We start from the raw sequence: 14,895 nt of genomic DNA on the forward strand, positions 1-14,895 counted from the left end.
GCATTTTATTCTCGGAAGAAAATGTGAGCTCGTTTGGATAGATTTGCATTGGATGGGCCATTGTATAAAGAGTAAAAGTTTCACTGCCACACTCCTCTCATCACTCCCACAAGGCCTTCTGGGCTTGAAGCCTCGAAGGAAATCGGCCTTGGTAAACGAAGAGATATATTATATTATTCGCCACATTTTCCCGGTGCCCGTCGTCCACGTTAATCTTTCAGAGATAGTACATCAACCAGACCGCCGACGCTGCGCCGAGATTTACAGCCAGGCGGCGTTCCTGATGGGCGTGACGACGGCCTTGGTCTGGAGGTAGTTCCGGAGGGCGTAGACGCCCTTCTCCCTGCCGACGCCGCTCATCTTGTAGCCGCCGAACGGGATGCCCGCGTCGAACACGTCGTAGCAGTTCACCCACACGGTGCCCGCCCGCAGCGCCCGGGACAGCGTGTTCGCCGCGTCCAGGCTCCTCGTGAACACCCCCGCCGCCAGCCCGTACTGCGTCGCGTTCGCGCGCCGAATCACCTCCTCCACGCCGCTGCCCATGCCCAGCAGTGCACCGTCAGTAGTCGACACGTCGCATTGCACATTGTTGTGGTGTGTCGCAGAATCTGTTACCTGAACTTGAGGATGGTCTGGACCGGCCCGAATATCTCCTCCCGAGCGATCTTCATTTCGTCCTGCACGCACGATCGCAAAGTTCAGGAATCTCGATAGATGCAGCCATTGATCGAGCACGTTGAGCACGTCGGCGAAGGGCTTACCTTGGCGTCGGCGAACACGGTCGGCTGGATGTAGAAGCCCCGGCTGCCCGCCCTGTCGCCGCCGGCGACGAGGGTGGCGCCGCTGTCGACGCCGGACTGGACGTACCGCAGGATTTTCTTGAATTGCTCCTCGTCGATCTGACGCAACACGAATATAAGATTTCAGTGTCGATCAACGTTTTCGGCTGAAACGAATGCATCCCCCTGTTCTGAACAAGATCTCTCTGTACCTGAGGCCCCTGCTCGACGCCATTCCTGAAGGGGTCGCCGACGACGCGCTTCTGGGCGCGGGCCTTGGACTTCTCCACGAACTCGTCGTACACGCGCTCGTGCACGAACGTCCGCGACCCCGCGCAGCAGCATTGGCCCTTGCGTTGGCAAAGAATTTCATAATCGGCAATAATTGCCCCAACACAACATAATTTGTAAGGAAAAGTACCTGGTTGAAGAAGACGGCGTGGTGCGCGAGCTCGACGGCCTGGTCGACGTCGGCGTCGTCCATGACGATGAAAGGGGACTTGCCACCGAGCTCCAGGGTCACCGGCTTCAGGTTGCTCCTCGCCGCCAGTTCGAGGACGATCTGCCCCGTGCCCGTCGACCCGGTGAACGCAAGCTTGTCAACACCCATGTGGCTACACAGCGCGGCGCCGGCGGTCGGGCCGAAGCCGGAGACCACGTTCAGGACACCGTCGGGGAGTCCAGCCTGCGACGAACAAGCACAAGTAATGGCCACACATTGATGGCACAAATTCGCGAGCAGCAGAACAATGGCAGGTTCCAATGAGGCAGACCTCGTGTAGGAGGCTGGCGACGTAGAGGGCGGAGAGCGGCGTCTGCTCGGCGGTCTTGAGGACGACGGCGTTGCCGCAGGCGAGCGCCGGGCCGACCTTCCAGGCGAACATGAGCAACGGGAAGTTCCAAGGGATGATCTGGCCGGCGACGCCGACGGGCTCGTGCAGCACCTGCACGTGGTGCGCGCCGTCGGCCGGCACCACCAGGCCGTGGATCTTGTCCGCCCACCCCGCGTAGTAGCGCATGCACCGCGCCAGCATCGGCACCTCGGCGCCCGCCGACTGCGCCAGCGTCTTCCCGTTGTCCCACGTCTCCAGCGCCGCGATCTCGTCGGCGTGCCGCTCGATCAGGTCCGCGAAGCGCAGCAGCACCCGGCACCGCTCCTGCAGAGAAAACCACGGTGACCAACCACGCCGTGAGCGTGAATTGCTGCTAGTGCCGGTGTGGAGGGGTGGATGGGGTGTGCGTACGTAGGCGGTCATCCGCGGCCAGGGGCCCTCGTCGAAGGCCTTGCGGGCGGCGGCGACGGCGCGGTCGATGTCCTCGCTGTCGCCCTCGGCGACGCGCGCGATGACCTCGCCGGTGCGGGGGTCCAGCGTCGGGAACGTCTTCCCTGGTGAGAGCGAAATGCGTGCACCTCGCTGAGACCCTGAACGCGATCGACAGGCAGGTCTCAGGTACTAAAGTTTGCATACCAGAAGCGGCGTCGACGAAGTTGCCATTGATGAGGAGCTGGGTGTGCTTGATCTCCACCGCGGGCTGGATTGGTTCCTCGGTGGTGGGGCTGGCGGCGGCTGCCGGTGCAGTGCTGAACCTGTGAAGAAGAGCCCCTGGCAACAGAGAGCGGTTCAATGGAGTCGTGTCTTCAACTAGAACATGAATGACAAATTGCTGGAAGCTACGACCACAACCAACGATTCTGATGTTACAATTTCTCCGCGTTTGGTTAGTGCAATACATGCTCTCTTTTTTTAATTCGTTGACGAATGAATGCATGATAGGCCTTGGATCTCTGAAAGAAGGCTTAGGGGAGCATGAAAACTCATGGCATGGAACTATTGAATTGCAGCTTGGAAATGCAGAGTCGCAAGAATTAACAAACGTTGTAGTGACACCCTAGTTTTGATAGGGAAGAACATTACCAACTTGGAGGAAAGTTCCGGCTACCTTTAGCTCCATGACTCACTGCTGACGTGACTACTTACTAGAAATCGAAAAGGAAAAAAAAGAAATTTGGTGTGGAAAAACGACATGGTTTTATTTTCTCTGTGTGGAATTTTGCTGATCGGCATGCCGAACAACCAGTGACGTCTATCGCTTTCTTCTGTTCTTCGGATAGGAACAAAGATGATTGACTTTACAGAGAAAAACAGGGCAAAACGCCTGACGACTTGAACGTTTGTGATCAGGTGATTGAAACGGTGGCAGACAAATGATACGCAGAAGTAAGATGACCGCTCTCATCACTCCAATATCAGAGCCTCCATTGAGATCACGAGTAGAAATGAATCAAAAAGGAAACAGGATCCATGAACAGATCGTCACCTGCTCCGAGGAGAGCGGATTTGCCGGCAGGGGAAGAAGCAGAAGCAGGAGAAGACCTTGCGATGAGACAGCGAGAGAGGATGGAGGAAGCAGCCCTCCTTGCTGCCATGCCTGATTCCTTCCTGACTGTAAAACTGCGGCTGAAGATCTCAAGCAGTGCTCAGCGGTCAGCTGTTGAGGGGGACTCAGTGTATCAGGCAAGGCAAAGCAAGCACTCTGTTGCCTTGCGATTCTTTTGGAGGGGCCTATATGGCTATATTATCAGGCAAGTCTCGAGCTTGGAATGCGGAGTTGCGTGGTGAAGCATGTCCAGATAAGGAACTGGGAAAGGAGGGTGAGCACATGACAATATTGTGCTCTACCAGACTACCACAAGGGAACGGATGATTAGGTGAGAGAAAGGATGTGGAGTGAAAATTATGCTTCTTACAGTCATCGTGAACAAAGTCGTTTAGGACATTGACATGGTTTCCGAGACATTTTATTTCTGAGCTGCGACCATAAATTTCCATTATTGTAACACATCTACAAGTACACCAAAACTGCAATTTTTAACAAGATCGCTTCAGGAGACAAATGCGCCAATATCATTCTCAGATGTCCAGTCAGAATAGTGTAAAGATAGGTATTGGTGGTGAAAATTTGGATAATTTTTCCACACAAAACGTAAAATATGTCCTACTTGTGATTGAATGACGTAATGAAGGGAATCATGTCATCCGCCGTCAGGTTCTTCCTCTGCGTATCATCTTTTTCCGTTCCCTGAAAAGATGAAATGTTACGCTCACAAGCTCGTGACCTCTCTTAGTTCCCACTTTCCCTCTGCAAGAGAAGCCGGATTTCGTGCGATGAAATGTTCGTTGCTGCCATCATCATGCGTGAGAAGGCCAGTTGGATTCGACGACTTGCAAGTTGCAAGCGCAAGACGGCCGACGTGTTGCTGATAAGCACTGAACTGGTACACTAACAGTACAGGGTACTGACCGCCCCCACCCTTCACGTGAAAACAAACTCCGGCCTCACCACCGGACGCTACTTTCAGTGCACAGCTTTGTTTTGGTTCGTAGCTGCATGCCCACTCTGATCCGTCGATGCGGCCAAACAATGTCCACAATTGCAAGCGCAAGGCTATAGATCACAAAGATTGGAAACTAGAAGCGATGTGTCACTTGCATACTGCCACCACATAATCCTCAGAATTTGATGTTATAGTGTTCATAACCAAAATTTTGTTACTCTTACTAGTCTACAAGAATCAAGGAGGCAGTAATGCAAGGCCAAGAGAATAGGGGCATCAACCAGACAACCATTACACGGGCAGCAAGGCAGAAACACAGCTTTATGAGTGACGGACTTCAGTTCTTCTTTTTACAAAATGACTTCAGCAGTTCAGCACGAGTGTTCGTATGCGTTCAGCAGCAGGTCGGCTACTCGCTCCTGGTCCTGGATGAGGAAAGTCGGTTGGCCTTTAGTCTACAGACGACAAGAAGAGGCAACAGTCTCAAGCAACATCCAAGAAACTGATCATCACTGCCTCACTACAGCCAGTGCGTCAGCGTTGTACAGTCCTCACGGTTTGTTGAGCAACTTGATAAGTGCTCCACCAAGGCCGCTGCTCCAAAACTGTGGGCGGCGCACACAGATCAAGACGGGTTCCTGTCACACCAGCGTCACAAATGGTTTTGGAAGCAGAGCAAGGAAAAGAGTGGCAATTCGATTTGTACAGGCAGCACATCATCTTTTGTTGGTTGTCTTTTGTGGGAGGAAAGAATCACAGGTAGAATTTTCTTATGTCAGTTCATCACTGAGGAAATCATGCAAGGCTAGTCTAGTGATTAGCAATGACTTAAGACGACATGATGAAACAAAACATCCTAACAAACAGTGACGCCATAAGGATGACATTGCATAGTCTGAGGGTCTACATATACAATAGGTGAGTGGAAAACATGGTCAAGAATGCTGTGAGCCTGATTTTCATCTGTTAACATCCTTATGAATATGGTAACTGTGTGAAGATGGGGGGCGAACAAACTGATTCTTCAGACCTTGATCTTCGGAAATGTCCCGGTGTCTGAAAATAGGTGCTTTCAGTTCTGCTAACACATTGGGCGAATGGATTTGACAGCTCTATTCCCTGTGTAGGAAAAAAAATCAACATTTCAGATATTGAAAGATGGATCGCGTTCACGCCCTATGTAAACTGATATGACAAGATAAGGGAAACCGTAGTGATCAATAAGCACAAAAAAGACAGTCCATAGCAGTCATAAGCTATACTTATAATCAGATTGCAGAGCGTAAAGTAAACAAAGCATGCTAAGATGGTAAATTTGGAGGAGGCAAATTAAAGTGCTTTTTTTTTAGGTTAACAGGAGGGGAAGCCCCTACTGATCTCATTTTTTTATATATGAAAACAAACTGTACAGAGGGAATATGTACAAAAAAGAAGGGGAAAAAAGACTAACTAAAAAACCTAGAAAGCAACAAGCCAGACTCTAAGAAGAGATTTCTTAGGGTCCTTTGACTTTAAAATACTTCTCTTTTAAGCCAAAAAACATGTTATACAGAATACCAGCCATGGACTAACCCCCACCACACAGGTTGAATCAACTTCGGTTCAGATGTGAGAGTTGCTCTTGTTAATTCAAATGTAACTAGTTCTGCCAGGGTATTATGACTTTGTTTAAAATTATGGGCACCCAAGCCAACCAATTACTTAAATGAAAATTGTGTAGCCAGCCAAGTTCCAAAACTGAATAAACTGAGGTTGTATGTCACACAAATAATATGAAAAGAACATTGCAACTCAACTCAAAGCTCACTCACTTGAACTGGTGTAAACGCCAAACTTGGTGCCAACCCCGATCTTGACCCACCACTGGCACAATTCCTCTCTCTGAATCTGATATGAATAAGAAGATAAAAACAAATTAATGGTGAGCCTGCAGATTGTGAAAAGGGACTGTTAAGATCTGAAATGCAGATAAGCTTCTTTCCAATAATGTAATCAAGTTAAATGCCGAATGCATAAAGATCAGTTTCTTTCGGGACTGGCATCCAGTGCAATGGCATAAACTACCTGGAAAAAATACAAAATATTATATTATACAAAGGTGAAGCTAGGTGCAGAGTACCAAGTCCAGAAATGTCATTCCCATGAAAATACAAGTAAAAATATAAATAAATGGAAAGGATATCTGATTATTGTTGTCTTTATGGATACTTTTCATGTATGCCATTTTATTATGTAATAGTATAACAAAATAAGATCCATAGTTATTCATTTTTTACAATCATTCTAAACAGTGAGAGACAAGGGGGGTATAGGTTTCATAACGGAAAGACACTTCGTCCTCTGCAACTCATAGGATCCAATGTTTGTCATATATAAAAAATAAAATGCCTTAAAAAAAGAAAAGAAAGATCAAGTCTCCCATTGGAAATTTTAGTAGAAAGTTTGCTTTGTCCAATTGACACACGAAGCTTCCCGCTTCCTGCCAGTCCAAGCAGGCCATAACCTTTCCCTAAACCATCACCTATTCATAGAAATACTAGAGCGTGTTAAAAGGAGTGAAGCATTCCATATCCCGACCTGGTGTAGCTAAACAGTGTCATTCTGATTCACAAGGAGTGAAGTATTTCTCTGAGCTAGAGTGTTTGTGTTTGAGTAACTAACCCAATGAGCTCTCCTCTGGCACGCCAAACCGCATCCAATTCACAAGCTTTATCATGTTGGTCTGTGCATATCTGCATAATCAAATTCCCAGGTACAGAAGGTAAGGCAAAAGTAGCAAAAGCCACTCAGAGAAATTTGATAAGTTGCAAAATGCAAACAGGAAAAATAGGTAATGAAATCAGGGATGTGAATGTAGTATAGTATATAATTTTTTATGTTAAGTATAATAGGTTTTGAATTTGAAAAAAAAGGAAGCTTATATACAAATTACCTTTCTTTCATTTGCCGGAGTCGACGGCCCCCTCACTTCTTTTTAGAATAGAGTCCGGAATAGGAAGTGGCTTTGGAAGCCTTGCAGATGGTAGTTCTTGCCACTTTTTAATCTTCTTACTAATTTCTTCTAACAAGTTCTGCCCAGCTTTTCCAGTTGGATCACCTCTTATGGAACCAATCCTTGCTGCGAGTGTTGATTTTGCTGCTATAAGTCTACTAGACTGAGATCTTAAAGGTGGAGATGTGCTTTGAACTACTTCAGTTTGTTCAAGATAGCCAACACGAGACTGGGCTGCTGCAGTAGAGAATCCGGACATATTTTTCTTCTTTGCACCGAGAAGCAGCACATTACAATCGGGCATTTTGGCCAGTGCCTCCAAACCACCAGCAGTCCCCATCAGTTTTGAGGCAACAGCACTACCAACAACAGCAGCAAGGTTTTGGCGCAATGTATCCCATTCAGCTCTTCAAAAAGTCAAGTATTTTGTTCTTTGTTGCATCAAGGTTAAGGGCTCTGTTGCATGCTTCAATAGTTTTTAATAAATTCTCTTCAGAAAGAGGCTCCCCACTAGTGGTTGATTCTGCAATTGTAATCCACATTATGTCTGCAGAAGGTAAAATACCTTTCAAATCAACAAATGTATTGGCTGGTATTGTGCATTCTTTTTTTGAAAAGAAGGTATTGTGCATTCTACATAGCAAACAGTTATATTAGGGTAGAATTGTTTCCACTTTAGCAGTACTGAACATGAACGATCACCCTAATCCAAAGGGGGAACGAAAGGTTTAGTCTCCTGAATTCAGCAATGCACATTCAGATAACAAAACACATGACGGGTAATTCCAACGCACCTATCGACAAACCTCCAAAACTATTCATCCTTAAACACCCTAATTTCGCCCCAATCCCGATGCACCAGCTAGCGTGGCGCACAGTTTGCAACGGGAACTGCAGCGAGTACACTAAACCACACAAAACCAAACTGCAAGCAGTTGAAGCGGAACCGGAAGTTCAGACCCCGTTGGGACATTCCCGCTTCAAAACCCTGTCCCCCACTATCTCCAAGCACCGTACCGAGTACAACCCGCGAAATCACGAAATTAAATCCCCAAGCGCATCAATCCAACAGAAATTCACCGCGGCATCGGCGATCGTACTGTTCCGAAGTAGGTTAGGAACAGCAACGGAGGCACGGAGCGCCGCCGCGATCCAACAATTTCTAAGACGAACTTACCATGACTGGAGCCCGTGTCCCCTCAGCGGGCGGGCGGGCGGCGCCGCGGCGGCGATAGCCGCGGATCACCCACGCCCCGTACGCGCGCACGGCTCCGAACGGTCGGTTTTGCTCCGTGCTGCGACAGCGACCGACGTACTCGAATGGGCTGAGGTTTCTACGCGGAGCGCAAGGACGGCCCATATATGTTTGAGAGAGGTTTGGGCACCAGGGCTAGCCCGTACTCGAATGGGCTGGGTGGCGTCCTGGAAATAGAGGAATTCCGCATCCCACCCACACCATGACACCACGCACAGTCGCCGGGGGTCGTTCCGGGCTTCCGGCGCCCAAGGAGGGATGGCCGGTGGCCGCCGCCGGCGCGCTCCAAGTGCGTCTCCCCGGGACGATGGCAAGGACTAAAATCTGACCACTTCCGCGTCGGCGCGCGCGATCCTCCAAGAGATATGGCCGCACGGCGACGGACGATGACGCCCAACCGCCCGTGGACGCTTGACCCCTCCTGTGGCCCGGCGGGCGGGCGGGGCCGGGACGTCAATGCCGGCGCACGGGGGCAGCGCCATCGCCCTCGACTACACCAAACCAAACGCAAGGACGGGATCGACGCGCCCTTCAATTCCACCTCTCCCCCTCCGTCGCGATCGGAGACGCTGGGTACGGGTCGTCGGGTCGTCGAGTGGCAAGAGTTTCCCGATCGATCTGCTCTGAACCTCTCGTTTTCTCTCAAGAATTGACGGGACGATCCCTAGGCCGTAGGGCTAGGGAGCAGGTACGCGACCGGCTGATCATGGCCTCTCGCCACTGTAAGTCGGCAGTCTGTCTGCCGCCCTTATCTGTTACAGCTACCAGCAGGCTGCACAGTACGTGCCCTAATAGCAGATGAAGCAGCATCGCGGGAGTTATCCGTTCGGACTTGTTCTCCTCCTGACGCATCGTCGTTATGTGGCTCCTGTTCATCGTGTGCCATGCTCCAACTCCCAAGTCGCGAGTACACGTCTCTGATCAGCGTCAGAACGGGCAACAGGAAGCTCTGGACTGGACTTCCATCAAGCCGCGATCCAATTGGGTTCCATGTCCGACTGTTTTGACACAGCTTCATCAAGGGATAGGATGGGAACGAACGAAAGGCGCAATGATTTGGTGGCCCTTCGGGGAGGCAGGCGCTGAGCTCGGCCCATGCCCAATGATTTCCGACGATCGAGCCGCCCGTCAGCTCACTGATCCGGTAGCCTTTCCGACAGGCGACCCGGCGATTTGGAACTGCTTGGCGGCAGAGGTTGCGCCTGTTCGAGACGGTTTCCATGAATCGGGACCAAAACATCGGAGATCCGGGCACTGTTCGAGGCTCCACGCGCCGTGGCTTCGAGCCACGCACTACTGTAGATTTCTGATGCCTTTTCACATTGATTGGCCATGGAACTGATGATCCTGAATTCCTGATTACCAACACCCATGCTGTTCAACGTACCATCTTGTACTCAACCTTGTAACGTATAGTTCAGTGTTCATCCCGGTGGCCATGATGAAGAACCGCTGTTGACCCTGAATTCCTGATTACTAACACCCATGCTGTTCAGATTCAGCCATTCAGGTCTCTTTTCTGAAGAACCGCTGGAGAAGCTGTCGTGTAACACGGTTTTAGGGAAGCAGGTTAGCTGCCAACCTCTGCTCTCCATTATCACCGGCCTCCATTATGGTATAGCTCAATCCAGCAAACAATGATACACTAACCTATAAGGCTCCTATAGCATCTTTTTTCTCTCTGAACACAAACAAACCAATTATTCGAGGAGATATCGAAATCGAACCAGCAAGAAATCGACTGCATACCGGATAAGTACTCGGCAGAGCAGGGCTCATGATGAGTCACTTATTAGCTCATGCCAAAACAAATCAAGTAGCGAAGCCGACAGGTCAGTGAGCGTGCCACGTGTAGAGGTTAGCATTAACAAACTTGTGCACGAGCCCTTGACGACTTTTGTTTTACCAGAAGAATAAGTAAATGAAAAATCTCTGCTGGACTAGCCGCCACTGCCACAGGTAAGCAGAAGAACTCTGCACAAGAGCACAAGTCTCACCTAACACGAATGAATCTGTGGTGGCTGTGGCCTGTGGCCCAAGAACATGGGAGGCTGCCGAGGTGGCTGGGGAAGACGATGGAGAACAGAAGAAGAATTCTCGTCCAGCTCCGCCCGCGCCCGTACGCCGAATCGTCAAAAAAAAATTGAAGAGAGCCCAACGCCCGCCTCCGCATCGGCACCGTCGACGCCGGGTCCCGGCCGGCGACAGCGACGCCGCCATGCCCGGCCGGGACGCGGATGTGACCGGAGCCGAACTTTTGCGCACGTCGGAGCGGGCGGTGGGGCCGCCGGCCCTCGATCGCTCGCCATGACTGATTGATGCTCTCGGCTATTTATCAAATATACAACGAGGGCCAGTCCACGTCAGACGTCACCACGCAGATTTGGGCTAAGCTGGATGTTCTAGTTTAAACTTCTCGTCTGTGATGCGAGCGAGCACAATTCTGATACGGTGCTCCGAAAGCGAGGCCGAATCGGAATAAGGGCTTGCTCGAAACGCAGCGATTTGTATATTGGATAAATCTGGATTTCAGCAGAAACGCGGCTCAGTTTCCACAAAATCTGGATTTTCCCCGTGTTCATGATGTATTTCTTTGAAATTTCGAAGGGTATCCTTAAAAGATTGGATTTTTAAAGGTCCATATTTTTTGCAAGGCAACAATAATAAACAAAAATACCACTAGGATATCTTGTGTCGTCCTAAAGATCGAGGGTCTATGAATAACCGATCTCTGGATTAAAAATAAATACCTTCTCAGTAAATGGATTTTTAAATTTCTTAACGAAGAGGGACCTTACTCAGAAATAAGTATCTAAGTGCAAAATGTTTCACTCATGTTCAGATTAAACCAGGTGATTCATATTTTTTGAAAGGTCTATTAAAAGTCAAGAAAGACTTTCTAGGGTGTGGGACATTTACGATAAAAGATGGTTCACAAATCAGATTTTCGGAGGACGCTTGGGTGAGTTCTAAACCTCTTAGAGAGCAGTTTCCTAACTTTTTAATATAGTGGTAAACGTTATGAACCAAAATACACTAAATATTTCCTTTCAAAGAGCTCTAACAGGAGATAAATTAACTTCTTGGCACAACCTAATAGCCAAAATATCCTTACAACAACTTTCACAGGAGAGGGACTGCTCTACCTGGGACCTACATCGACATGGACACTTTACAGTTCAGTCTATGTATCATTATTTGATCAATCAGGGTACCCCTTCACCAATAAATTTATTTGGAACCTAAGAATTCCCCAAAAATAAAAATCTTCCTTTGGCATCTCTAGTGAGGTGTAATTTTAACTAAAGGATAATTTAGCTAAGAGGGATTGGGTTGGAAGTCAAAAGTGTTGTTTTTTTATTGTAATGAAACAATTAAACATCTCTATTTTGACTATCAACATGCTAAGACCATATGGAGAGTTGATCATGTAGCTCCTAGTGCCGGTGTTTTATACCCAACAACCTACCGAGAGGTATCTCGAAGTAGTAGATTGGTTGGTGGGGAATCTTCGGACCTGAAACTTAACGGTAAAAGCGAGAACACAAGACACAGATTTATACAGGATCAGGCCGCCAGAGTAGCATCATACCCTACGTCCTGTTTGAGGTATTGTATATTACGCCTTGCTCTTAGGTGTTGTTTGGTATTGAGGATTTGGTCCTCTATTGTCGTTCCATGAGATCTTGGCCTACGGATCTAAGGACCCCTGCCCTCCTTTATATACTCAGAGGTGGGATTACTAGTCGGTTACAAGGTAGGAGTCCTATTAGAATTACATGATATGAGTCCTAGTAGGATTACAGGGGAATCCTAGTAGGAGTCCGTCTTCTTCCTTCCTTGCGGGTACTGGGGATCTATCCCCAACAAGCCCTAGAGCGCTTCATAGTCGAGTGTAGCGGCTTTTGAGTACTTTTCAGATCCTTAATTTTGGTACTTTTTGAGTATTTTGTCTGGCTGAATCTTGAAAGTTCCACAAAGCTGCTAAGAGGCTATGATGTGCTCAAACTCTTGATCATCTTGATTTTGTAATCTTCATCTTTGGAATGTGATATGAAGGGCAGCGGAAGTCGCACTCCATATGGAGTAGTTCCCGAACCTTAGGTTGAATCGAAGAATCAGGCTGAGGGTCAATAAAATCTTGAATCTTCTTCTTTCGTCTTGAAAAAAATCAACTATTGGGTGTAACTTATCAGCCCCCGAGCCTTGGAATGATTAAGTAATCAATCCGAGGGTCTTTAGTCTTCATGTAAGTCATCATGCGAGTATTGCGGCGTCCAGCCCCCCGAGCTTATGAGCCAAGTGAGTCGTAGGAGCCACGTCGAGTAGTTATTTGGCGCTTAGCTCCCGATCTTGAAAGCTAGCTGAGTCATTGGAGATATTACGAGTAGTAATTGGCGCTTAGCCTCCAAGCCTTGGAGCTAGAGAAGCCAACTGAGGTATGCTGAGCATCCTAGAGAGTCGTCACCGAAGCATAACCTGCAAAAAGAGATGCATACATTATATAGCATATTTGTAGAATATTGGAACTACTGAAAATTATTTAGTGATGAATATAATGTAAATGTTGTAGGTCAGTGCACCAAATCTGTACCCATAGCCTCTGAAATTCGATGTACCAAGCATGCTAGCGGAGCTTTCGGAACTCAGTGCATAAAACCCGTATCTATAGCCTCCAAAATTCGGTGTACCAAGCCCATGGTTGTCGGTTAACATGCCCCAGTAATAATTGGCAAAATGTATCTCTGGAGGGTAATTTTTGTCGAGAGGTGTACACAAAAAGGTACTCGACGCGTTGCCCTGCATGCAGAAAACAAGCTGGAAAAATTATATTAAATAACTAAAAAGTGACTTAGCTTGATTCGTGGACGATTGTCAATGAAGCCGTGACGGTCATCGTGAAGCCGCGACGATTGTTGATGAAGCCGACTAGTCGGAGTCGATTCCGACTAGTTGTTGATCACGTGGAACCCGCCCTCGACTAATAGTTGAAGTAGTCGTTAGCGAGCCGGTGTAGACGTCTTGCTCTTGCAGAAGTAGTCGATTGCATCATCGGAGATTTGTTGGTGTTGCCACGCAAGCTGAAGTCCTTTGGCGTGCATGTAGCTGAATGCACCATGAATTTCCATCGCCACAGGGAATAGCGGCAGCTGTTTTTTTATTTTGATGCTTGGCGTGTTTTTCTATCTCCGATCAACAAAGTTGGTCTATGCTTCGGACTCGACTAAGGAAATTGATTCCCTGTAGAATTCCATCTTGATGCCGTCCAATTCTATTCTATTTCGATCTTGATGCTTAGAGACGATCGGAGACAGGTAAATCGCTCCACTCCGCACTCCGTTTCGAATTCCAATTCGGCGAGAACAGATGCTAGCTTGGAATTAGCCTATCCAGCGACTTCGCCTCGAACTCCGACGCAGTTGCACACCGAGTCGTCGATTGGATGGGAGAACAACGTTCTTATCTTGTAGAGTAGATTGATCTTGGTGAGATCCTTCAAGCTCACCCGATGATCTCGACGATCACCCCCTATCTGGCGCACCAGATGTCGGTATTTTATACCCGGCAACCTACCGAGGGGTATCCAGAGATAGTAGATTGGTTGGTGGGGAATCGTCGGACCTGAAACTTGACGGTAAAAGTGAGAACACAAGACACAAATTTATACAGGCTTGGACCGTCAAAGTAGCATAATACCCTATGTTCTGTTTGGGGTGTTGCATATGCGCCCTGCGCTTGGGTGTTGTTTGGTATTGAGGATTTAGTCATCTGTTGTCGTTCTATAAGGTCTTTGCCTACCGATCTAAGAACCCCTATCCTCCTATATATAGTCCAGGGGGTAGGATTACTAGTCAGTTATAAGTTAGGAGTCCTATTAGAATTACAGGGTATGAGTTCTAGTAGAATTACATGGAAATCCTAGTAGGAGTCCGCCCTCTTCCTTCTTTACGAGTTTAGGGATCTATTCCCGACACCTGGGTTAACACTGGGTAGATCAATATCACATATGCTTAGAAATTGGTTAATGGGCATGCAAAAGAAGGATAAAAAACTAATCTTTCTTGGGGTTGCAAACGTGTGGGCTATTTGGTGCACACGTAATGACTTGATTTTTCAGAAAAAATATTTTAATTCTTTTATGCAGGCTGTTTTCAGAAAAGTATATTGGCTACGGTTCTGATCCCTATTGCAGCGTGATGACACAAGGGAGATCGTCTTCGGCAAGCAAAGCACTTGATGTTGTCGCTTTGGATATTTTACCAATAATGGATGGAGAAGCATTTTGATTTTCCATATTACATGTGTGCTCCTTTTCCTATTTTATTATCAGCTTTGGTGCTGAGAATGATGTAAAAATTTTGCTGCGTGCGGTTGCCATATGTTGGAAACAATCTACTTGTTATTAAAAAAAATAGAACATCATCGCATCAGGTACTCAGGATCTTCTGGTTGGTGGTTTGAGAGAGGCAAGGTGAGAGCCACCGGCGCCATCGAGTTTGACATGTACGAGCTCCGAAGATTTCTCTTGGAA

At 47.9% G+C, this 14,895-nt stretch overlaps 1 protein-coding gene and 1 pseudogene across 1 annotated transcript; both read right to left on the reverse strand.

Moving 5' to 3' along the window:
- Positions 1-148: 148 nt before the first annotated feature.
- LOC117836625 (benzaldehyde dehydrogenase, mitochondrial) lies at positions 149-3,535 on the reverse strand. Its single transcript, XM_034716093.2, has 9 exons — positions 3,099-3,535; positions 2,249-2,383; positions 2,024-2,166; positions 1,553-1,936; positions 1,201-1,464; positions 992-1,129; positions 762-899; positions 616-677; positions 149-535 (listed from the first exon to the last, which is right to left on the reverse strand). The coding sequence occupies exons 1-9, from the start codon at positions 3,205-3,207 to the stop codon at positions 262-264; spliced, it is 1,647 nt and encodes a 548-aa protein (XP_034571984.1). The 5' UTR covers positions 3,208-3,535; the 3' UTR covers positions 149-261.
- Positions 3,536-4,874: 1,339 nt separating this feature from the next.
- Positions 4,875-8,275, reverse strand: LOC117836633 (U4/U6 small nuclear ribonucleoprotein Prp31 homolog; annotated as a pseudogene).
- Positions 8,276-14,895: the final 6,620 nt, after the last annotated feature.

Source organism: Setaria viridis, chromosome 1 (assembly GCF_005286985.2).
Source record: "Setaria viridis chromosome 1, Setaria_viridis_v4.0, whole genome shotgun sequence".
NCBI lineage: Eukaryota > Viridiplantae > Streptophyta > Magnoliopsida > Poales > Poaceae > Setaria > Setaria viridis.

Bases quoted from the DNA above. Each gene is read 5' to 3' on its own strand.
- LOC117836625 (XM_034716093.2), bottom strand. From the start codon at position 3,207: ATGGCAGCAAGGAGGGCTGCTTCCTCCATCCTCTCTCGCTGTCTCATC. The intron at 2,384-3,098 runs GTGACGATCTGT...CTCTGTTGCCAG, and splicing joins ATCCGCTCTCCTCGGAGCAG to GGGCTCTTCTTCACAGGTTC. The intron at 900-991 runs GTACAGAGAGAT...GTGTTGCGTCAG, and splicing joins GCGTCGAGCAGGGGCCTCAG to ATCGACGAGGAGCAATTCAA.